This window comes from Malania oleifera, chromosome 6 (assembly GCF_029873635.1).
Source record: "Malania oleifera isolate guangnan ecotype guangnan chromosome 6, ASM2987363v1, whole genome shotgun sequence".
Lineage (NCBI taxonomy): Eukaryota > Viridiplantae > Streptophyta > Magnoliopsida > Santalales > Ximeniaceae > Malania > Malania oleifera.
The window spans coordinates 40,122,830-40,148,041 of NC_080422.1; the positions used below are offsets into that span (position 1 = coordinate 40,122,830).

Genomic DNA, 25,212 nt, shown 5'->3' on the forward strand with positions numbered 1-25,212 from the left:
TATGACTACCCTCATAAAGAAGGGAGCCTTGAAGTCTAGGGACGCCCTATATTATATTATTGTAAAATAATAATATTAATTTCATTTTTATTAATATTTTATTAATTTAAACAATAAATGTACTAATAGTGTGTAATAATACTATATTACGGGGCATTGATACCCAACCGACCAAAATAGTGAGGCAAATTGGTCCCAAAAGCAGGATTCCCATGAGAATGGGTTTCCCATGAAGCTTACCCATGGGGAAGGGTAAGGGTCAAGGGTGAAAATGGGATGCCTATATTTTTGTGGAATCCTTCATTCCCAAGAATGTTAACATTCTTGCCACATTAGATTCAGGTGTCCCACCAAAAGCAGGCATCTCATTCCCAAGATTGTTGAAAGATGCTGCAAACCAAAACCCTTAACATAAAGGATGGGGAGCAAACATGAGCTACTACCGAGTGAATTTCTTTTTTTATTATAGCAAAAGGAATTTAATTAATATGAAAAGAATTTACGAAGAGGGAGAATAAGAAATCTCCCCAAAAAATCTGGTTCAATCCAGAAAAAGACTAAAACAACAAAAATTAAGCCAACCAATTCCTCCAATCCCTATTTAATCCTGAAAACTAGCTCCCTAAAAATTCCAAACCTGACCATAAAGAAGCCAAAAAAATGAATCTTTTCCTACACCAATGACAAATTTAACTTCTCAAAAAATATCTGCGCATTACATTCCAAGCATAAACCCCATAATACAGCAAACTTGCAACACTTCCACAGAGCTGCCGTATCCTTCCTATTTTCAAAGCCAGCAAACGAGATGACTTACAGTTCTTCCACTGAATAGGGGCAAACCCAACTCTCTTCCATAATACCAAACAATTTGTTTCATATCCTCCTAGCAAAATCACAATGCAAAAAGAGATGGGAAGCTGTTTCAGAATTCCTATAACATAGCATGCAAACATCTGGAGAGAAAGCATTCAAAGGGCTCCTAATCTACAGCAAATTATTGGTATTAATTTTGCCAAGCACAACCAACCTCGTAAATGCTTTTATTTTTGGGGGAACTTTAACTTCCAAATAATAAGACAGAGGAAAATGAGGGTTTGAATAGTTCAAGAATTCATAGAATGATTTACAAGTAAACACCCCCAATTGATCCAGACACCAAAAACAAACATCCCTTCCCAAATATATGTTGCAATTGTTCAATACAGGCAACAAGGAGGATAACTCCACCATCTCCCTATCATTTAGAGGTCTCTTGAGATGGAGATTCCAAGAGACCAAAGAGCTACTCACATTGTCAACAAAAAAAGAAATAACTATATTCAGCTCAGAACATAGTCTAGAAAGACATGGAAAAAAAAAAAATTCCCAAGCCAAAGGTCTTTCCAAAAACGAATCATTTTTGGATGATGAGCAAATATAAACAAGTACCAAGTGAACACGCTTAGTAATAGCAAAGAGCTAGGCTTGGCAAAACGGGTCTAGACCCGACAAGTCACCCATGCCCCGTCCGGTTAAAACAGGTCTAGGTTTATGGAAACCATCCCGTTTATAAATGGGTCAACCCGGGTTTGGGTCTGTTCATCCAGCGGGTGACCCGTTTATTTGGCTCCTATTCCTATATATAAACACATTAATCCACTAACCCTACCTTACTACGATAAAACCCTAAATTTCCTGAGGGCCGCGGCTGCCTCCTGCTGGCTTTCACTACCCTCGTCGCTTCCGCTCCGTCGCGTGCGAGACAGACGGCCATCTTCATCGTCCAGTTGCAATATCCTTCCCTCCCCCACAAAATCCCAACCCCGACTCCGCAGCTCCACCTCTCTCTCGTAGATAGTCTCCTCTGCAGATACGGCAGATCCTCTCGCCTCTCAGGCCCTCGACTCTCGCTCTTTTCTCTCACAGTCGCAGCCTCGCAAGTCAATTCGTACTTCGACATCGCAGCTCTCCACTCTCATCTCTGGTTTGATCTGCCAGATCAGATCTGGTTATTCTCGACATTGTCTTCGCTTCTGTCTCCAACTTACTCTCATGGTCATTTAGTGATTTTGTTTGAGGCTTCTTAATCTGATCAGTGAGGAAAGATCGAATCCCCTTCAACCGAGAGAGAGAGAGAGAGAGAGAGAGAGAGATGTGTTCTGTAATTTTGGGTTTAAAATTTTAAAATAAATAAATTACATTTTTTGAACGGATAACCCGTGACCCGCCCATTTATTAAATGGGCGGGATAGGGGTTAACCCGTTTAACCCCGACCCGTTTACAACCTGCCCGGACCCAGCCCATGAACCCGTTTTGCCACCCCTACAAAGAGCCCACATGTAGACAATCCATTTGGAGCCACCAATTTTAAGCCAAGACAAAATCTTGCGCAGAGTAACCCAAAATCGAAAATCCTTGTGAGCCCAATTTTGCACACATTAGATTAACAAAATTATTTTAATTGGCATAGATGAGTCATCTTGAAATTCAGTTTTTAATGGGAAGGTAATTTGGTAATTTAACTAAACGATAATTTCAGTTTTCAATTGCATAGGAGGGCAATTTTGGTATAGAATTTGTGTTAGGCAACAATATTGCTATTTAATTTACATGGAGAGGAAGCTTGGTAACTATCTTGGTAACCATGGAGTTTAATTGGTTTTTTTTTTTTGGGAGGGTGGGGAGGATTGAAATACAAAGAATCCTATACCAAACTCGCGTAGCTTGCCTCAAAAAGTGTTTAACAAAAGGAAACCTATGAAAAGCATGAAATGGAGGGGTATAAGAACCTCACTGCCTGGTGCTTATCTTTGTCCATCACAACTAATTTTCCTCTTTTGCAGCTTTTTCTAACTGCCTTGTGATTGTTTCCCATGCACGGCGAGGTTATTTAGAACCCTTCATCTTTAAATCGCCCTTAAATTAATCTAAACTCTTGGTTGAGCTCCTTGGGCATCAAGGCAAATCTCTAACCCTAGATAACCAGTCTATCTATATTCTATAAATAAGGTCCCTAGATGCCTCCTTTTATTTCATTCAAAACCTAGGAGAGTTGCCACGCCAAAGATTATGAAATTGATAACAAGGAAGAAAGAAAGGTTCTCTCTAAGGATCCATGGACTGTTTTATTTAGGTTGAGATATTTAATATGGGATTTGGGAATAACTTTTTTCATGGAATGAACAGAGCATGCTAAGGAGCCATTTTGATATTCTTCACATGATTTAAGAAAAATGCTCCTATGTTTTTATGACGTTCATGCATGTTTGAACGCTTGAATGAATTGGTGAGTCTTCTGTCATTGAAATCATTTTTTGATAACAAAGTGTATTAGAAAGAAAAATATTTCATTAAAATTATGAAATACCATTGATTTGATCCTCTAATAGGTGGACAACTAAGAATATTATTGCACGTTCAATCCCACCAACAATCATCCATAATTTCTGTGATTTTCATTTGCATGCTAGGAGTTAATTCTTGTGAAATGATCTTGCATGAGTTAATGACAATTTGATGAACATGAACATTTGGTTAATGAGTGTGATTCCTTAGGTGTGCATGAATGATGTGCTGGCTCTATCTCAGTAGAGACCCTTAGTACTACTTTGGGTTTCAACCCTTACATAAAATGGCACAAGTAGGTGACTTGGGGCTTCATCCCAAATGCGCAAACCCACGGCCAAGTGGCTAGCATATTCATAGTTAATATTTTTTTCTTAACCATTATTTTAGTCGCAATATGCCCATAGGTCCAGATCAATGGAGAATATGGCAAAGGAACACAAAGCTGTTTGCTTTATGATTTGAGTTCAATAGCATGCTAGATTTGCCATAAAGAGCACCCAATGGGCAATTGCTAAATAATCTTTTCAAGAGTTCAATGACCTTTGCAATTTCAAAATTAATTCCCAAATCGAGACTTCCAAATTTAACATTATCCCAAGTATTTGAGTCAAAAATGATTTTTTGTTCATTTTTCCTAGCACAAATAAAATGCCAACTGCTTGCAGTCTCAAGGACCCCAATCACTGCAGCGTGTTAATTAGAGAAGTGGAACATGACTAGGATTCCTATTGTAATTGAGTTCCTAGCATTTAAATTGAATAAGTGAAAGGTGATCATAATTCTAGAGTGCCATTTGATTAGAGGCAGTGGCTATCATTAAGCATGGAAGAAATTTTAATAAAGGAAATATCTTTAAAATAAATATTCTCCAATGTTCTTTTTTTCTTTCAAAGAACTTTCCAGAATAAAACAAAACAAAATATTTTCTGTGAGCCATAGTGGGGCCCACATCCTACAAAATCTAGAGACAAATAAAGGAAGCATGGCATTTAGCATCACCTGAACTGGTACATAACTGCTAGGTGCCGGAACAGGAACTGGAGGAGCAGCCATTGGTACTGGAGGAACAGGATAACCTCCATATGATCCATATGGAGGAGGAGCTGGAGCCATATACCTAAACCAATGTGCAAATTCCGTTCTGTTAAAATATAGCAACTAAACACAAACTACAAGCTCTACTACCACGCATGATTACAGTAGTTTTCATATTACATTTTCATCACCCTTTTTGTATATACCTGCAGAAACAAAAGCTAAGGCTGGGAAAATTTCTCACCCATGCGGTCCCCAAACAGGTGCAGGAGGGGGGTGGAAAGGAGATGGGCTTGAATAACCAGCGTGTGTATAATCACCGCCAGTTCGCATGCGTTTGCTTTGATCGTAAGGGCTTGAATCCGCTACAATTCCTACAGATCAACTAAGATTAGGTCAATGTGCCAATAAAGAAGAAGAAGAAATAATAATAATAATAATAATAATAATAATAATAATAATAATAATAAGAAAAATTCGGGACCACTGACTGTAGCGCAAGCTTTAATACATTATTTTCCTTCAATAAAATCGCAGAAAAAAGGAAAAGCCTAAAATATGCTATAAATAAAACCATTTAGAATGATTATATTTATGCTGACTATTTATTAAGACCACAGCAAATATATCCATGAAGAATGATTATATTTATGCTGACTATTTATTAAGACCACAGCATATATATCCATGACAAAAAATAAAAAATAAAAAGTTGCAAGAAATTTTGAAAAGCGGTATAATCGTGGCTGTTTTTGTAAGAGCATCCAGGCAGAATGAGAAGGGTGGGGAAGGGAAAATAAGGGCCATTCGGGGGGTTGGGATGGGACCGGTGGGAAGGGGGAAAAAATAGGCCCTCTGGGAGAACCATGGTCCCCCCCCCCCCGGTCAGGCTCTCCCAGCCAATGAAAGCACTCCAAACATTGGGTCGCACCAATTTTTGTGTGCCCTACCATGTGGGACCCACTTTTGGAGTGCTTTCATTGGATGGTAGAGCCTCATGGAAGGGGACCAGCTGGCTCTCCCAGAGGACCTAATTTTTCCCCAAGAGGGAAGAATATCACAAAAATAGAGCTGCGACACACTTATCAATATATTTCAGATAGATCACTCCTGAGTCTTGACACACTTTTTAATATAGTTCAACTAAATGAAGAATGGAGTCAAAGCAGTATTCACATTTGTGTTCAGCTATATACCAGTTGGGGGGGGGGGGGTGGGTTGTAGTTTCCTTAACTAAATAAAAAATTTCATAAACAGAAAAGAAAGAGAACTACACATAACAGAGAATAAGACATTCTCCTACCCCAAAAAAATTATAGGTGTTAGATTACCACTTCACCTAAAATCTTAAGCTGTTAGGTTGTAGGCCAACAATGCATATCAAGCCTTAACATTCCCCCGCACGTGCAATCCGATTGCACATGGAGAGATAACACGCAATGAATAACACCCATAACGGAACAAGATAATTCTTTAACAAACTTGCTTTAAATGTGAGCAAGAAGACTTGAACCTAGGACTTCCTGGTAACCAGCTTTGATACCACGTTAAATTATCACTTTACTTAAAATTTTAAGCTGTTAGGTTGTGCGCCAACAATGAAGATCAAGCTTTAACAACAGGCAGTTACAATAAAGCCCCCTCCAATCCCTCTGGAGGTCAACTTAAAAAATTCCCTTAAATGCCCCACACAATGTGATTAAAAAAAAGGCAAGAAAAACAACTCTATCCCATGATAAATGTGAAGATCATCTCCAGCACTCAATTTTCTCTTCATTAATTTTAATGCCTAATATGAAATACTCAATTTCTGATATTCCTTATTATTTCTGTCTCTCTACTCACACATAATATCAACTGATATTCGAATAGTTCAGGTGGCACCAACATCAAGAGAATCAAATATGCTAACTGTCATAATGTTCGCCTTTCCACTCATGCAAGTTAATGGCTCCCAAGCCCCCAGGAACCCTACTGAAGATTTGTATAACAGATTTGGTATTAGTTGCTTAGTTACCATCCTATAAGAATGCTAATAACAGAGTACAAACATAGTGAGCATCATAATAATGCAATATTTTCTATATAAAAAAGAAAGAATATATAATGCACCATAGTGAGCATCATAATAATGCAACATTTGAAATATATATAGAAAGAAGAAAAGAGTAGCAAACCAAGAAAGAACAACAAATCCTAGAGAAAAAACTAAAGAAAAAATAAAACAAAGGAAAAGGGGAAAAACAAGCACAACCTAATTAAGAAAATCCCTCTTTAATCCCCTGCCATCATAATTACAGAACACAGCAAATTAGCTCATTCCTGCTGGCATTCCTTCCCCTCTCTGGCACCACCATCCAACAAACTTCATTTCCTCCAGGACCAGACAGCCATAACCCCATCTTATTCAAAAGGTGTTGGGCTGCTAAATCCTTCCCAACCACTTTCTCCACAGGCATAAGCAATATCCTATCTTGCTGCTCTTTTCCTAGACCAACTTCCTCAAAATGAGGAATTCCCTCCAAATCCTCCAGCAGAGATGGAGGTACATACGATAGGTCCCCAAGTAAATCAAACGACTCAGACATATACACCTGCTGTTCCTGAATTTCTTCCAATAGCACACCTTCATCACATGCAAACTCATTCACTTTCATTGACTCACATATCTCCCCATTTCATTTTCTCATTACCTTTAAAATCATTTTCTTTCGAAACACTTCTGACCATTAACATCACCCGCATCACCACCTAACAAAGATAAACCTTGATATCCCAATCCTTATCATTTTTAATTCCCTCATCACTACTTTGTTCTCCCACAACATCAAGATTAATCTGAGTACCATTTCCACAAACTGTCTAAGCCTTAGTGTCCCTACCCCTATCAATATTAGGCAAATGATGATCATGAGACACTCTCATCATGCCCACTTTTACTACCCAGTATAGAATTAGAAACATCATTGGAATTCAGAAACCACCTAAATCATTCCTGCATCAAGACTTGCCTCATAATACCCACAGACAAGGACTTAAATTTCGGTCGAAATGTCGAAATTTCGACCGAAATTTCGAATTTCGAGGGGTCCCGAAAGGAAATTGAGAGACAGATTCGATTTTGAAAAAATTCGACCGAAATTTCAAGCTTTCGGTAAATTTTGTTCGAAATTTCGAAAATTTCAGCTGTTCTTCCGAAATTTCCTGGAAATCATGTGGAAGAAAAAAATAAATAAATTGGAAGGAGGAATTTCAGCACTATTCTGAGTATTCTCAGATTTTTTTTTGCCTTTTCCCACGTGATTGTGCACGTTGTGGAACCCGTGAGCTTATACAGTGAAAAAAAAAAAATCTCGCAAAGATACTCTGCACTCTGCAGATCCATTATTCAACCAAATAATTCCACCGACCACTACACAAATTATTTCTATAAATTAACATGCATTCGGATACATACCTCAAGCTCAAACTCTCAAAAGCCTTCCTCTTCTTCTTCCATCTTCAAACTTCAAAAAAAAAAAACCCAGATTCCAAATTTCTCCTGCCTCCACCTTTGAAGTTCGAACTCCAAAAAGCCCTAGCCTTCGAATCCCCTCCTGCCAGCCCTTCGAGCCTCTGCCTCTAGCCTTCGGCTTCACCCTCTACCTCCATCGTTGTCGGCGTCACACACAGTCGCAGCCAGCCGCAAGAACTCCAGCCTGCAATCTTCCTTTTTGCCGAGGCTCTCGCAGAGCTGCGAGCAAGAAACCGAGAGAAGAGAGACGAGGAATGAGAAACGAGAGTCTAGAGCCTCTATCGCCCCTCCCTCCACGAGCAGCAGCAGCTCCACAAAATAAAAGGGCTGCCTAAAGGCTGGTTTATATTTTAAATAAGATGTCTTAACTCTTAAGTTTTTTCATTTACTCAAAATCCCCCTTGCCCCCAATATATTTACAGCAATGCCCTCCTCTCCCATTTACTATTTACCCCTTAGTTAATGTTACTAACTTACTAGTTACTACTTACTACTTTACTAGTATACTAAATAATAAGTTAGTATAAATGTATAATAAATAATTAGTTAATAATTAGTAAATTTAATAATTAAATAAATTAGAATAATTTACTATTATTGTCTTATTATAGTATAAATTAATAAATTATTTCATTTATTTAAATATATTCATTTTAAAAATTTATTACTTAATAATAATTTTCTAAAAATTATCATTAATTTTGTAATTTTAATTTAATATTTCTCTTAGTAATTAATTTATCTTTATTTAGCATCCAAATATTTTTATTTTAAAATTATAGAGTAACATCCAAATAATTTTTTTTTTTTACAAATTTAGAGTAATTTAACATCTAATCAATATAGCCTAGTAATTAAATAAATTAAAGTACTTATTAGCTTAATATAGTTTAAATTATTTCATTTATTTGACTAATTTAATTTCCATAATTTATTGGTAATTTTGTACATTATCATTAAATTTTGTAAATTTAATTTAATATTTTAATGTTTGTCTTATTTATTCAGATTATATTGATAATAAAACATCTCAAATAATTTTCTTTTAAAATTGTTGACTAATTTAACACCTAATTTTTGATTCATTGTTACCTTGTAGGAAAGTAAAATTATCTACAAAAATGTCTGAAGGAAGAAAACAAGATCCAGCATGGGAACATGGATACCCGATGCCTAATGTCAAGAATGGATTTATTTGCAAATACTGCGGAATACAAATGAAAAGTGGTAGTGCAACAAGATTAAAAATGCACCTAGCAAATTACGACCCGCAGCATAATATAAAATTCTGCGACAAAGTACCTCCAGAAGTTAAGCAGGAAATGAGAATTGTTTTAGAAAGAAAAACAACAGCTAAGGCCAAAAAAATAGAAAGAATGGGTCAAATAAAAAATGAATTGCGTGGGAACTTGATGCAATCACAACAAATTGATGAAGTTGATGATGTTGACGATATTGCATACCTGCCTGACATTTCTTCCTATGAAAGGTCTGCATATCGTCAAGCATTCTATGCTTCAAAACAGACGGAATGGGAAAGAGACCAATCTCGTAGGTTTGCAGGTAGGCAACAAGGAGGTAGTTCAGGGGCCGGTAGTAATGCAGGGCAACCTTAAATGAGGCGATCTCAAAGTGTGAGAGAGCCAAAAATAGAGCCATATATTTCAAAGCCTTCTCAACATTACAAGTCAGATGCAGCAAAACAAAGAAACTTGAAAAATTTATTCAAAGGAGATAAAATAAAAGAAGAAATGAATAGGTTGATTTCGAACTTTTTTATATATGATAATGTTCCACCTGAGAAGGCAAAATCACCTCATTTTAAAAACATGGTATGGGGTTGCCAATCAGCTGGAATGGGAGTCGATCCACCGACACCCTATGAAATCAAAACAAAATAAATTGATTTAGAGGTAAAAGAAATGGAAGACCATGTACAAGAAGTGAAGAAAAAGTGGGCCACGTATGGCTGCACTATAATGTGTGATGGATGGACAGACCCTACAAAATTATCCATCATAAATTTCACGGTTTACTCGAAAGGAAGCACAATTTTTCCAAAGTCGGTAGATGCTTCTGACAAAATAAAAGACCATGAATGCATATATTCCTTATTAAAACATGTTGTGCAAGAGGTAGGAAAGTAACATGTTGTCCAAGTGGTGACTGATAATGATAGTGCCTACAAGAAAGCGGGTTTAAAATTAATGAAAAAATTCAACTTGTATTGGACTCCTTGCGCCGCTCATTGTATTGATCTCATTTTTTAAGAGATCGGAAAAAGAGAGGCAATAAGCATAGTGATCTTGTGGGGGAGACAAATCACTAATTTTATATATAATCATGGATGGTTGCTTGCTAAAATGAGGGAGCACTGTCAAGGGGATATTGTGCGTCCAGGGGCCGCACGATTTGCTACAAACTACATTGCACTTGATAGCCTACAAAAAAAAAGAGTAGGTTTAAAATCTCTATTCACATCTGATAAATGGGCTGAGCATGCTCTTAGTCGAACAAAAATGGGTAGAGAAATTGAAAATACAATTCTTAACCATCAATTTTGGGATAGAGTGGCAAAAGTTTGTAACATTTATGAGCCTATATATCGAGTCTTGCGTATAGTTGACAGTGAAGTGTGGCCAACATTAGGAGTTGTGTTTGAAACAATAAGGGTGATGAAAGAGGCCATTGAAATAGGTGCAAGAAGTGCAAGATGGGTTCTCAAAGTCATCAATGACCGGTGGGAAAGAACCCTTGAACATCCTCTTCATGCAGCAAGTATAAAATATTTATAAATTTCAAGAAATTCATATATCAAAATACTTATTACATATTTATATTTTACTTTATTTAATTGGCAGCTTATTTCTGAAATCCAAAATGTCAATACAAAGAAGGTGTTGGGGAAGATCCTTATTTTCTTGATGCAGTTCACAAAGTTTTTAACACCCTTGAGCCACATTCCTCGGGCTTGGATCAAATTGGAAATGAGGTATATTTTTAAAATAAAATTTAAATAAAATAAGTCTTAATCCATGGTTAATTATTCAATAACAGTATTTTTTTTTAGATTATTATATTCAGAGATGCTAAAAGAAGCTTTGGAGAAGCAGCTGCTAAAGCAGCTAGGGCAACCATGGCACCTGGTAAGTATTTTTATATAAATGTACAATACAAAGTTACAAACTTCAAGTACAATCTACTAAGTAGTAAATACTAACTTGTGTTCTTAAAACATCTTGCACAGCTGATTGGTGGATGATGTATGGATCAAGTGCTCCAATCCTAAGAAAGCTAGCATTGCGCATTTTGTCACAAACCGCATCTTCATCAGCTTGTGAACGAAATTGGAGCACATTTGCACTCATTCACACAAAGCAAAGAAATAGACTAGCCTACAGCAGACTTCAGCAGCTTGTTTTTTGTTATTACAACATGAAACTTCGAATAAGAGATATGGAGGCCGAAATGGACAAAGTGGCCAAACAAGATCCCCTAGACCTTCTTGACATATCAATTGAATTTGGTGATGAGGATGAGTATCCACTTTTTCAATGGATTAGGCCATCCCATCTTGATGAACGAGACAGAAGTCCCCGTCCACAAATGGCCAAGCATGCACAAGATGACTTTGGCATCGATGTTAATCAGGTAATGGTAGAAGAAGTAATATCTAGTAGTGATGATTCTCAAATGAATCTTGGATCTAGATATGGAACTTCATCCACTATGCCCTCTGGTGGTGGTGATGATAATGACGACAATGATGCTGGTGGTGACGGATCTAACCCCGGCGGTAGCAGTGGGCAAGGTGGTGATGATGGGGACTATGGAGGAAATGAAGGATGGCAAGATTATAGACCAGAAGTGGAATATACACGTCCTTCCCAACTAGAAGACGAGGGTCCACAAAGAGAAACACGTCCAGTTGATAGGCAGTACAGTCGTAGAAACGGGAAAGGGAAGATGCATCAAATAGAAGAGGATACCTTTTCCCTTAGTATGGAATCTATGAGTATAGGAACAAAGCACGACTCTAATAGTTATGGTAGTTATGAATCTACACAGAACAGCTCCTCACAATCTACATATGGCCAACCGTTTTCACATGCAAATGAGCAGGCACAACAATATGGAAATTGGCAACCACGTGTCTATGGGTATGGACAAACAGGTCAAGAATATGGATATGAGTATGAATATGACCAGTATGCAAATGCAAAACAATCCTATGGACATACACAACAAGTAGAACTTGCAAGAAGAAATCTTAGCACACGAAGATCTTCTGGCCAAGTAGAAACTGCCATGAACCAGATGACTACGGAGGAGTATGAACAACACATGTACACCTATACTCAATATTTTGGAAATTATATGACATGGAGTGATTATTGTAAACAATATATGTCATCTCGAAATCCTAATGATAGGGATAGGAGAGATGACTTTGAGCCACCAAGAAAGTCCATGTGGTATTAGATCATTAAATGTATAATTTTTATTGAAAATGTAGTTGTTTAAATGATAATTTGTTGCCTTAAATCTTAAAGGAATAGCTTCAAAACTTTAAATCATTTGAATGTTCTTCAGTTCATAGTTTGTTTCGCGATATGCAGTTCAATATCCTACACATTAGAAACTTGTCATATATCCATTTTTTTAATGTATTTTGATACCATATTAAGCATAACCATCTATTATAATATTTCCTAAAGTTTTATTGTAAATTTCCATCATTTACTATAAATTTCCGTAATTTCTTTAAATCGAAATCGAAATTTCCATAAATTGAGACCATCGAAATCGAAATTTAAGTCCTTGCCCACAGATACATTAGCTCGTGATGAAGATATAGACACCACCTTTTTTAATTGTGAGCCAAACCTTTTCGGAAAATTTGAAATACCCTTCGTTTAGGAGGCTTCAGGAGCCACCCTATTCAAGAGTGTCTTCCACTTGTCTGAAAATTTTGATCCAGCGACTTTCTATCTTATAGGCTGGAATATTTTGAGACGTAATTGACTAGACACTTCGAGCATTTGTGCTCTAGGCTAGCTGAGGAAAGACCAGTGTCTATATCAGAGCCTTTTTGAATACATAGTATGCGGGCCATTATACTGCCCGCAACCCATTTTAAGCCCATGCCATTTCCATTTAACTCACTAAGCCCACTTTTCTCAAGGTCCAGCCCTTCCTACCCATCTCCTTCACACAGCCATTTTTAAAAACCCTAGCCGCCTCTATATCGATCACCACTGCTCCAAACACTGAGGATCAATGGCTGATAATGAATGTCCAGGCATTACGATCTGCACCGCATACCCACAACAATCAAAAAACTAATTCCTTCCAACTGTCGAAACCTTGCTCCCCAAACGGACATTCCTCTAAACCCCCTCACCAACCTCACCTTTAACAGAATCATTTTTCATCAATCGAAATTGCTTAGCTACTTGAAAATAAACCCTCACAAACCATCTCCTTTAGCCCCACCAAAAACAAAAAACTAAAAATCTTCTACCCTTCCATCCCAACCTTAACTCCAAAAACTTTCCCATCTCCATTGAACGAATAGATAGCCAATAACTAATGCTTTCAATCCTCGTGCTTTGGAAGCCTCTTCCCAACCTTCTAAAAACCAACGCATCCCTCCAGAAAACATTTCTCACTCGCAACAAAGACTTAACTCTTAGATTTTGATTAGGTTTATGCTCGAGCACAAATAGAAACTCACTCTTAGCACCCTATCTAGTCTCAAAAATCGGAAGTTTTCCCTTTGATCCAGACTGATCTTTCAGTCTCCTTCCTTCATGATCTACAATCATCATAGCAATAGACTGAAACTCCGATAAGTGTAGATAGGAGGGGAGAGGTATGGCAAGACATCATAGCTTCTCATCACAATAATTTAATATTTCTTTTAATGGTAGTTTCCTACAATAATGTGAGTTTGTTTGCTGTCCAGTACTCTATTTTGTATTACTTTAAGATTCTTAGAATAGCTTAGGTCATACACAAATAAATAAAATTAACCAACCTTTATCCTTGAAACACTATAATTTTAATTTTCAAGACCTGCATCCCCTTATTTTGACAACATTTCGAATCTTTTTTTCCCCAGATCATGGTTTTAAATCGCGGTTGCGGGTAGCATAACATAACGGTAACGGGTGTAACGGGAAGCGGGAGTAGCGGATGTTACATAACGGGAAGCGGGTGTAACAGCCGTGAATTTTTTTGAAGCACGCACAACCTTGTGCATATTAGCGTACTTGCATGCTTTAAGCTTTTAGCCCTTCTTAGAAAGAGTTTTAGTGTATTTTGGATCCTTTAGTTCGAGTAACTAAGTTATTTGGTAAGGGCAACAAGTTTACATTTGTTTTAAGCCACCATTGATAGAAAAATTACGTGTGTGTGTGTGTGTGTGTGTATTATACTTCTCATTGTTCTTATCTGTGAAAAATTCTTATGTGTGCTAAATTAATTAATAGAACAAAATACATTATACACTCCATTAAACTATTAGACACATAAGACATACAAATACAAATATAAAATAGCTAGAAAAGAAATATGGTTGAAGTTGAAAAATATAGAACATAAATATCACATTACTGATATTATCAAAATAAAATATTTTCCTAACTAGTATTTTCAAATTGTTAATTAATGCATCTGTTGTGAATATTTAAAGAAATAGTAAATTTTGTATCATTGTCATCCTCATTATAATCTTTCCCCCCTCGCATATGGTATATTGAGAATGATTATGAAAGAAAGGAAGAAAGTGAGAAGAAAAAGTAAAAAATAAAACATTTTTTTTAGTGTAACAGTCCTGTAGCGCTTACGTAAAGGGCGCAGTCCGTAACGGGTGCTACGGCTGTGATTTCTCTTCTCAGCGATTTCGCAGTGTGTAACGGTATCGGTAACCCAAATATCGTTACGTAATGGCATTACGTAACGATCGTGGTCTTTATTTAAAACCATGCCCCAGATAGCTAATGACATTACAAATCTGGGGAATACTTTACTAGTCTTGTCACAGTGTGAAGCAAATGTTTTGGATTAGTAGCATCAGCCATATCTCCAGAACTAATATAGAGCTATAATCTTTGCCATGTCTTGCAGCATTTCCTGAAAAACTATGAAGATTGGTTTCTTAGAATTGCATGGAATATTTGAATCTAGATAAAATCCAAAGCTACACCCAGAATTTCATTATATTCAACAACATTTCCTTCGGTACTTGTTCATTTAGTTTTACTAAATTCTTCTCTAATTTTATTGAGTTGGAGTATTTCTAGAAATTCTGTATTCGAGAGAGTTTATCCTGGAGTGGAAGAACTACTGAAACTTCGTGAAACCTCACAAGGATTAGTGGACAAAGGATGCGCAAACCCTTACAGGTTGTATCCAAAGAGATGGAAAGGGGTGTTTTATGTTAGGAATAGAAGTCCATGTTTATCGAAGCAAATGAATACATATAGTAGGGATTTCACACAAAGTCATGATTTGAAGTTTTATCTCCTTACCAAGTTCGCTTAATAAGAGCAATAGCCTTTGGTTAGTCTTAGCAGTACTCCAGGCAGCCTAGTTTAGTTACTATTAAGCCCAAAACTAAGTTATCAATATTTACGCTACTCATTTTGCTTTATTTATGTCTAATCTAATCTTATTGTGAGGGAGCATTTGAACATTTCACATTTTCTCAACATGGGCTAAACATTTTTCCCTTGGTCTTCATTTATAGTATATTGGCTTGACCATTTGAGTCATTAAGCCTTTAAGTCTATCCATCAGCTGTAATAACTTTTAAATGTAAACTCAAAATTCCAATTTTTTGAATGTCATACTTAGCACTCCCTGCCTCTCCTCTTCCTCACTCTTATACAAGCCTAATCTTCATAAAGACAGAAGCATGAAATCAATAAAGAGACACCTAAACTATCCTTTTTCAAGCAAAAAAAAAAGGGCAGAAGAAGAAGAAGAAGATGCATGGACATTGACTAACTGATCTCCAAGAAAACAAGTTGTAGAACATCACACAGTTAAAATGTCAACCCAATGAAACCATTGAGCTGCTAAAAGCTTTCTTAGTGGCTAAATACAATACTTAAACCTTTGGAGTTTATTACTTTGAAACTTTTTCCCAGTTGCTCATTTGATTCAGTGAGAGCTGTTTTATTCAAGGTGGCTATTGACGATATCCAAAATGCCTTCTTAGATCCTACATGGTGATCTTCAGAATGAGCTACCCATCTCTGTACAGTCCCATTTGATGCATAAGAAAGAAAAATGACTAATTATGGCCTAAATCATTCCCAAAAAGAGTGATTTGCCCAGTGCTAAAGTTGCAAAATATGGGATAAAATGACACAGCCAAAAACACTCTTTGGCTCTTTTGGGATTCAGAGATAACCAAGGTATCTAAGTCATTGGATCGTTTGGAAAGGAACATTGTTCTCTTTAGGCGGTAGAATTACTCTCAAACAGACCAGCCTTTCTACCATTCCTCTGTACTTCTATCACTATTTAGGATTCAGGGAGGGTATCTCAAAAGCTTGAGAGGGTTATAAGGGATGTTATTTGGTCAGATACAGCAGAGAGGAAAGATCATTTGGTTAAGCAGGAGGTGCTGTGTAGGCCAAAGGAGAAAAAATGGGACATCCAAAATGCCTTCTTACATCCTACATAGTGATCTTTAGAATGAAGTACCCAACTATGGACAGTCCCATTTGATGTGCAAGAAAGGAATGGCTACTAATGGCCTCAGCCAATCCCAAAAAATGTGGTTTGTACAGTGCAATTGGATAAAGCGGGAAAAAAAATGCTCTTTGGATTTTTAGGATTTGGCGGTGAGCAAGGTAGCTAAGCCGTTGGATGGTTGGGAAAAAAAAACATTGTCCCCTTAGGTGGTAGAATTATTCCCATAGGCTACCCTTTCTACCATTCCTCTATACTTTTTATCTCTATTTAGTATTCTCCAAGGGTAGGCTAAAAGCTTGGCGGGATTGTGACGGATTTTCTTAGGTTAGGAGCAAGGAGAGAAAGATCATTTGATTAAGTGGGAGGTCGCGTGTAGGTCAAAAAGAAAGAAGGGTTGCGTCTTGGTATTTTGGTGTCTAAAACATGGTAGTCAAAGGTCCAAGGTGCACCGAGGCGCAAAGGGTACTTGGAGCTGAGGCATGAGGAGCGCACCTCACAAAGGTGAGGCACACAATTATTAAAATTGTGTACAATGCCTATATGATGGGTAATTGATATATGAACACATCAATAGTAATATTTGAATTTAAAAAGCCAAAAACATTCAATACCAAAACATAAATGCATAGAAATTATGACTACCAAGTTCCAAGTTCCAAGTGAAACAACCATGATTCAACATAAGTAATTAAGCATGAAGAGTTCAAACTGCAAGTTACAAAGGAAATGAAATTGCCAAGCCGAAGGCCCAAAAGCATCAACAAGGTTCAATATCAAAAGAAAGGAGTGCAATAAAAGATTTCAAAGTCTAAAATCTAAAAATCCTCCTCAATCATCACACATCATCAACTAAGTCTAGCAAGATATCATCGTCTTCCTCTTCATCATCAGAATTTTCTTCTCCAACATCTACCTCCTCTCCTGCCTCCTCTGCACTACCCACTTGGATCTCATCCTTATCTACAAGTTCCAATAGCATAGTAAGCCCCAAGCAAAGCTAGATGAAGCTCTTACTCTAGAAGATGATGAAATATTTGCACTTATTCTTGATCTAATGGGATGCAGGGGGTTATTTACTCCAGTAGCTCTGGCAATAGAATCCCAAGTCAAAAGATCATCTTCAAACACAAGTTCATCGTCCTCATCAGAATCTACCAATAAACCACTCACTACTATCATCAATGTCCTTTAGAAGGAAGGGATCAATGGTGTCACGCTTGTTGTATCGACGTCTCAAAGTATGATTATATTTCACAAATACCAAATCATTCAAGTGTTGCTGAGCTAGCCTACTACTCCTTTTTCTATAAAGCTGCAAGAAGTTTAAAGTAATATAGTAAGCAATGATTCTAAGAAGTAGTAGACTGATAGTTAATGTTCTTTAATCCACAATATCCTAAATTCCTAATGATTTATTTACATGTTGGAATATGCTCCAATTTCTTTCGCAGCCAGTAGCAATACACGTGAGGCTAAGGATTTTCATAGCTAACTTTTGCAAGTTTGGAACCGATGATCCAAATGATATCCACCATTGACTAAGTAGCAAAAATAATTTTAGATAGAAAGAGTTAGTAAAAATGCTACTTCACCCGGTGCTTTTATCTTCCTTTGTCTCACTACCAAATCAATTCCAACGAGGGCACTAGCGCTAATGTAATTTTCCAACTCATGTAAAACTTTATCTTGCAATTCATGGGTTGGCACCAACCTTGTAATGCATTTGTACAAACCCACCATGATTTCTTCATCTTGCGAAATGTGGGGATTTGAATAGTAAAATTCCGAGTTCAAGCAGTGTGCAGCTGCATGTAAAGGTTGGTGGAGTTGGCATCACCACCTTGTATCAATAATTTCAAACGCCTCCTTGAATTTATACTCTCTCACACAAAAGACTTAGCTATGGCTTCCTTAGCCCTACCATTGCTTCATAAATATATCCCATTGCAGATTTCTTTTCCCCATAAACCAAATAGAGTACACGGACAAGTGGCCTATCAATTTACGAGCATAGACAATGGCACTCCAAAATGTAGGCATCAAAATAATCCTTGCTGCTCTTTTGGCAGCTGCCTCCTTTTCCCATTTAATAGTATTCCAATCTTCAAAAATAAACATCTTCCTCAAGTTGTTCTTTTGAAAATGGATCGAACGAAGAGTGATGAAGGCAATTGCAAATCTTGTAACTACAAGCCTTAGTAACTCCTTCCGTCCAGTGAATTGTCTCGTCTACCACAACAACACGTTATAAATATAACTATTCAAAAATATTGTCCTTTCCAAAGTTGTATTAATTGTAGGCATCTTCCCAATATCCTCCAATGTTAAATCAAAGCAATGGGATGCACCCGGTGTCCAATATAAATGTGCCCTCTCTGCTTCCAACAATCGCCCTATTCAAAAATCAAGGAGTGAAGCCATTAAAATATTAAAATAAGCAATATACAATATGCATTAAAGAATGTGGTTCTGGAAATAAGTTCTTACCTGCTGCAGCATAGTTTGAAGCATTATCAATTACTACCTGAAACACATTTAATTCTCCAATTTCCTACACCATCTCATCAAGTAATTTATACATTTTATCTACATTCCTGACATGTATTAGAAGCATCAATAGACTTGATGAATACTAATCCCCTTGGAGAGTTCACTAAGAAATTTATTATGACCTTATTAGCAACCGAATCTCTCTGACCATCAAACATAATCGAGCATCCATATTTTGCCCATTCCTCCTTATGGACCTTCATCAACTTTTTCGTTCGATTAACTTCCTTCTTTAGGAAAGAAACTCTCACTTCATGATAGCTAAGTGTCATATTGCCCAATCAATTCAAGTGCCATTGCAAAGCTATCCAAACGTACAGCATTAAATGGTATTCCAGCATCATACATCCACCTAGAAAAATCTTCCATTGCCTTTTGTCTTAATTCTTTCTTGCACGCCTCATTTATTGACATTTACTTCATCTTCCATTCTTTCCTAGCTTGAACCTCTTTCTTCAAATCAAGAGTAAAAAACAAGTCTATAGCCCCCTTCCATTTTGATTTCTTCAAGGTGGATTGGTATGAGCTTCCACTTCCACTACTAAGCACTCTCTTGCCACAAGAGTCAATTTCTTGAACTTCATCCTCTTCATCTTCACCATAACAATCTATGTCATCAAAAACAAGCAATAACTCATTTTCCTCCTCCTCTACATCTTTCTTCAACATATACTCCCTAATCTCCTCATGAACATAAGCAGAGCACTTAGAGAATTCTTTTACATTTTGAAATCCTCCAACAATTTGTTATTTTGCCCAAAATATTCCTCCCTTTGTGGCTTTCTCACAAAAATTGCAAGTCAAATTATTTCCATTTTTTTTATCATCCAAATGTGCATACTTCCATACAGCATCTTTCTTTGCAAAGCCAGAGTTTTCAGAATCCATTTAAAAATTAAACCATATTATCCTAGATGCAAAAGTAACATATGCTATATTTCAAAAATAAACTTAAATTGATAAATAAATTAAATTCAGAAAAATGTATAGTTTGTATACTGTATTTCCAAACAAAACAGCAGCTAAATTCAGTGAAAAATGTTATACATTAATTATAAACTTGCATCAAACTACATAATTAATTACAGATTATATAATATTAACTTAATGGCTCAATGCAAGTTAATGTATAACTTGCAAAGAGCAGGGCAGCCTGCCATCCACCAGCAGGCAGCAGCAGCAAAATACGGAGCCCAGAGGAACACGAGGAAGAAGAGGAAGCAGCAGCAGGCAGCAGCAAAATACTGAGCCCTGAAGAAGAAGAAGTACAGCAGCAGCAAAATACTGGAGAAGAAAAAGAAGAAGATGACTTACTAGACTCACGAAGACTGGCAATGACAATTCACTGGCTCAAAGCCTCTTGCTTGTTTGAAGGCTCTTGCGAAGGCTCTCTTGCTGGCAGAAGGCTCAAAGACTCGAATACGAAGGTCATGCTAGTTTGAAGGCTCCAACCAGGAGACAAAGGACTCTTGCAAAGGTTCTCTTACTGGCAAAGGCTCGAAGACTCAAAGACTTGAAGATGAAGGTGTTTTATGCTGGTTCGAAGGCTCAAAGACGAAGGTTGTTCTGGTTCGAAGGCTCGAACCTCGAAGACAAAGGGCTCTTGCGAAGGCTCTCTTGTTGGGTGGAGGCTCGAAGACTTAAAGACGAAGGTGTTTCCTGCTGGTTTGAAGGCTCAAAGACAATGCATGGATCTGCTGGTTCAAGTCGAACCCTGTGGCTAGGGCTAGGGATAGGGCTGGTTCGAAGGCTCTAGCTCTGGCTCTGGCTATGTCTGTTGAAGCCTTGCTTTTCATCCTTTAAAGTTTTTTAAAAAAATGAAGTTAAAAGGTCAGTTATCTCAAGGCATGACTCACTGCACCTTGAGCCTCAGTGCGCTTCACTGCACCTCTTGAAGGTCTCAACCCTGGTGAGGCGCTAGCCTCATCGCCCCTCTGCGCCTCATGTGCCTCAAGCGCACTTTTGACTACTATGGTCTAAAAACATTGCCGTTTTGGCTAATTGGCTGTGATGGTTTCCTTAAGGTGAATTTCCTTTCAGCACAAATGATGATGGTGGGATGCTAATTTGAGCTTAAGTTCTTTGGAGTCCTTGGAGGTTCACTTCACAGGTTTACCTCTTTTCTCTTCCTCTAAACAAAGTTTTAGGTGGAGGTAATTGTATTAGGTTTGGGAAACATGTCTGCGTTGGGGTAGGGGGCTGAATCTTTCTGTTCCTTTTCTCGACTGTATCATCCTTCTTCTTGCCACCATGATGTGGTTTCATCATTTCTTAGTCTTGAGAAGGACTCTTTTTCTTAAGACTTTCACTTTAGACGAAGCACAAATGATAGAGAAGTGGATGAGCTTGTCTTCTTTGCTCATTGTGCGGGAGAATTGCTATATCTAGGAGCGATGATAGAGTTTGGTCTTCAGATTCATGGGGGATTATTCATACAAATTGTTCTTTTCTCACCTTAATAAGTCTGAAGTGATTTTTCCTCTCTATTGGGGTATATGAGAGGCTAAAGTTCCTTCTAACTTAAATGCATTTGTTTGGCAGGGGACAATCACTAGAGTTAACACCAAATATCTACAGCAGAATTAGGGGCCTTCTAAAGCTTTGTCTCCCGATATGTGTCTCAACCCTCATGTGAGGGAATAGTTCTGAGGATGCATTTCCTTTGTTTATATACTGTTCATTTGCATGGGGCTTGAGGAATACACTTATTGTAGTTCTTGGTGAAGTGTGAATTTGTCCAAATTCAGGTGGAGGATCTCTTGACTATTTCTTTTACTAATTTTAGCAATGTTCTGAAAACAAACCAGAATCTCAACTGGATCCCAAGTCAACCAGTCTATCTAGTCGAATCAACCAGATGAAGATAAACATGAAATTATAATTATATTACATTTATATAAATAAGAAAATATATGTGACAAAGGCTAAACCATGCCAGCGACAACTACATGAGAGCCAGCCTAGACATGACACCAGCCTTCAAGCGGTCTGTAGCAATATGATTGCAATCTGCAGAAGGAACTCTGACATTCAACAAATTAAAGAAGCTTTAGATCACTGTGGTTTTTCTTTTTGTTTGAGGGTTTGGGGGTGGCAGTGTGTGTGTGTGTTGGGGGGGAGGGGGGTGGCAGTTGGAATAAAGAGGGGGAAGAGTGCCTGAGAATTTTATAAACATCAGTGGAACCGAAAATCTGAGATACAGTCTAGGAAACAATAGAGCATTGGCACCCAATACATATTTGATTTTTTTTTTTTTTGTGGGGGGGGAATGGCTGAGACACTTGCCAACATGGCAAGCACGCATCTGGAACACTTTTTACCACAAAACCCTGTGTTTTCTTGCCCACCTTAATTCTGTCAATAAAACTAAAGAGAAAAAAAATTGAGAAGCTGAGAGACTGAGAGTCAATAGGCACTGTGACATTGGAGTGGTTGGGCTTCGGAGCCCTAGAACCACCATGCCAGCTTTGCAGAGCACCGGCAGACCTCCCAACCCCCAAAATTCCCCCAATGAATGATGCTTAAATTCCATTTTAAATCATAACTACCTCAATATTTGTCATTTAGTAAGGAAAAATATGCCTAAATACATATTTCTACACAAAACCACACACTTGACTCTCAAATTGCTCAAGAACTATCTTCAATTCTCCGTTATAGTAGAGTATCTTCTGAAAATTAAACCAACCTCAAATACAACTTACAAATGCAACAATTTGGTCTGCTTCCAGAGCTGACAGCACTAATGAATCCCTCAAAATGTGTATCAAACTTAATAATCAACTATTTATTGAAGCTCTTCCAAAATTTCAGGTTTTTGTTGGAAGAAGTCAAGACAGTGGCTGAAAGCAGATATTCTATAGTTTTGGAAGTTGGAAAACAGAGGAAATTGTTCCCATGCCCCCACCGCCAATGCATGAGGCATGTAAGTGCCACCAGCAACTTTTCAGGGATGATGAAATTTCTAGCAAAGGTAGATCAGAGGGTGGCAAATTCAGTGATAGATGGTGTATTGGAAGGAGAGAGAGAGAAGGATTTTGAAAGGTCAATGGCTGGGAAGTCTTCCACCAGCACATAGGACGACACACATGGCCAAACAGCAATGAATTTTTAGGGAAGGGCTAGTTGACAATCTTTGTTTCACTGGTGGCAATGGTGATTTGAAATTTGTCAAGTGGTGCTCAAAACACAAGTGGCATGACTGTAATTGCAACTGCAAGTTGCAGGATTTTTTTGTACTGAAATATTATAGCAGATAAGATGATTGAAAGAAGCAGAAACCTGGGATTGGTAATTGAATTTATGGGTGGTGTCAAGATGAGAAATTAACAGAGAAGAAGAGTGATGAATGGACAGAATGAAAGGTGTAAAAGAAGAGAAGTCTTAGTTCAAGAATTCTGCATGAATTTGATTGCCACAGAGGGACAGATAAAAGGCTAGAACTGAACCGGGAGGGGGGGGGGGGGAAGAAGAATGAGTGAAAGGGGGAAATGAGGGATTGGAATGGAAAAATAGAGATCAGATATGGGGTCTCATACCAAATGATGCAGTACAACATCGAGGTATTACACAGCCAAGAGAGAATTTAGAAGGAATATAGGAACTGGAGGAGGAAGAAGATACATGAGGGGGAGGGGGGGGGGGACTCAGGTTAAAAATCTAAATTCAAACTCATCTCAATTGAAATTCATCAAAAAAAAATTTTACAAGACTCTCACACCCTACTTATAAGAAAGCCTAAATTTAATGAAATTATGCATAAACCCTTAAAGATACATGAAATTACAAATGAACCCCTAAAAGACATCCATTACAAAAAAACCCCCAAATACACATAATCCTACAACTAATTAAACTAGGCAACATAAAAAACTAATTAACTAAACACATTTAGGCTTATGATCCAACAATCTCATTATCCAGTTCTTCTAAATTAGTCTCCAACGAAGTTCTATGGTCTGGCTTATTCTTCTATATGAGGACCACTTTGTCCAATGGTGATCCTTCCCTTCCTCATATCCTTCCCATCATCCTTTCTCTTCCTCTCCACAATCATATACCATTCTATCATTGCCATTGATTGCACTATCATGGCTTTAGCAAATCAAGAGAATTTCCAATTATGGTTTCTGCTCTTTCAATGCATAAGGCAATGGTTAAGATGACAGCAACAGCACTGGCAGTGTATACAGTTTCTCCTTCAAGATTTTGGGTTTTATAAAACGGGCTAAAAATTTTACTGGAAGCAAGCACGCATATTTACAGAGAACATTATTGAGAAGAAGTCTTGACTTTTAGATCAAGGATTCTTAATGGGAAATCATTGAGTCTTCTAGAAATGGAAGTCGTTTCTCATTATGGCACTGTAGATTGTCTTTAAGTGGTGGCAACTACGCTATGCAAATTTTAGTTTACAAAAACTGCCAGTCCACAGTGGCAGTCCTTTACGACAATTGAAATCATGTTTGCCAAATTCTAGGGAGCAACTTCCATGGGAGATTTCTATCACTTCAGAGGTACTCAAGTCAAGTAACCTTTTTTTCTTGATAGCAAAGGAAAATTATATTAATGGTAAAAGAATTTACAAGAGGGAGAATGAGAAATCTCCCAAAGAAAATCTAGAACAAACCATAAAAAACAACAAAACCTACAGAAAAAAGAAAAAATCAACAAGCCAGCACGCTCTTCCAATCTCTTTGAATCTCCTGGAAACTATTTCATCTGAAACACCAAAACCAACGCACTACACTGATGCTAAGAACTGGATCTTATCCCAGACCAACTCCCAAATTAATTTTTTCCTGAAGAAAATCGGTGTGTTTTGTTCCATCCATACCCCCCATAAAATTGCAAATACACCACACCTCCATAAGGCCGCCCTATCCTTCCTTCTGCCTAAAATCTGTGAAAAAATGGCTAATAAATCTTCCACCAATACAAGGTGTACCCAACTCTCCCACATTACACCAAACAACTTATTCCAAATCCTCCAAGCAAAGTCATAGTGTAAAATGAGATGAGAAACTGTCTCAAAGTCCTTGAAACAGAGCATATAAACAACAGAAGAAAGAGC

At 37.5% G+C, this 25,212-nt stretch overlaps 1 protein-coding gene across 2 annotated transcripts in view; it reads right to left on the bottom strand.

Moving 5' to 3' along the window:
• The window catches only part of LOC131157548 (uncharacterized), a 52,961-nt gene that overhangs the window by 12,200 nt on the left and 15,549 nt on the right, over positions 1-25,212 (bottom strand). For both annotated transcript variants that reach the window (XR_009137283.1, XM_058111787.1), the window contains exons 4-5: positions 4,611-4,740; positions 4,331-4,448 (exon numbers count right to left, since the gene is read on the bottom strand). Coding sequence is in view for 1 of the 2 variants with exons in the window: in XM_058111787.1 (XP_057967770.1) it covers positions 4,331-4,448; positions 4,611-4,740 (248 nt within the window). In the remaining variant the exon portion in view is untranslated. The remainder of the gene's footprint in view (positions 1-4,330; positions 4,449-4,610; positions 4,741-25,212) is intronic.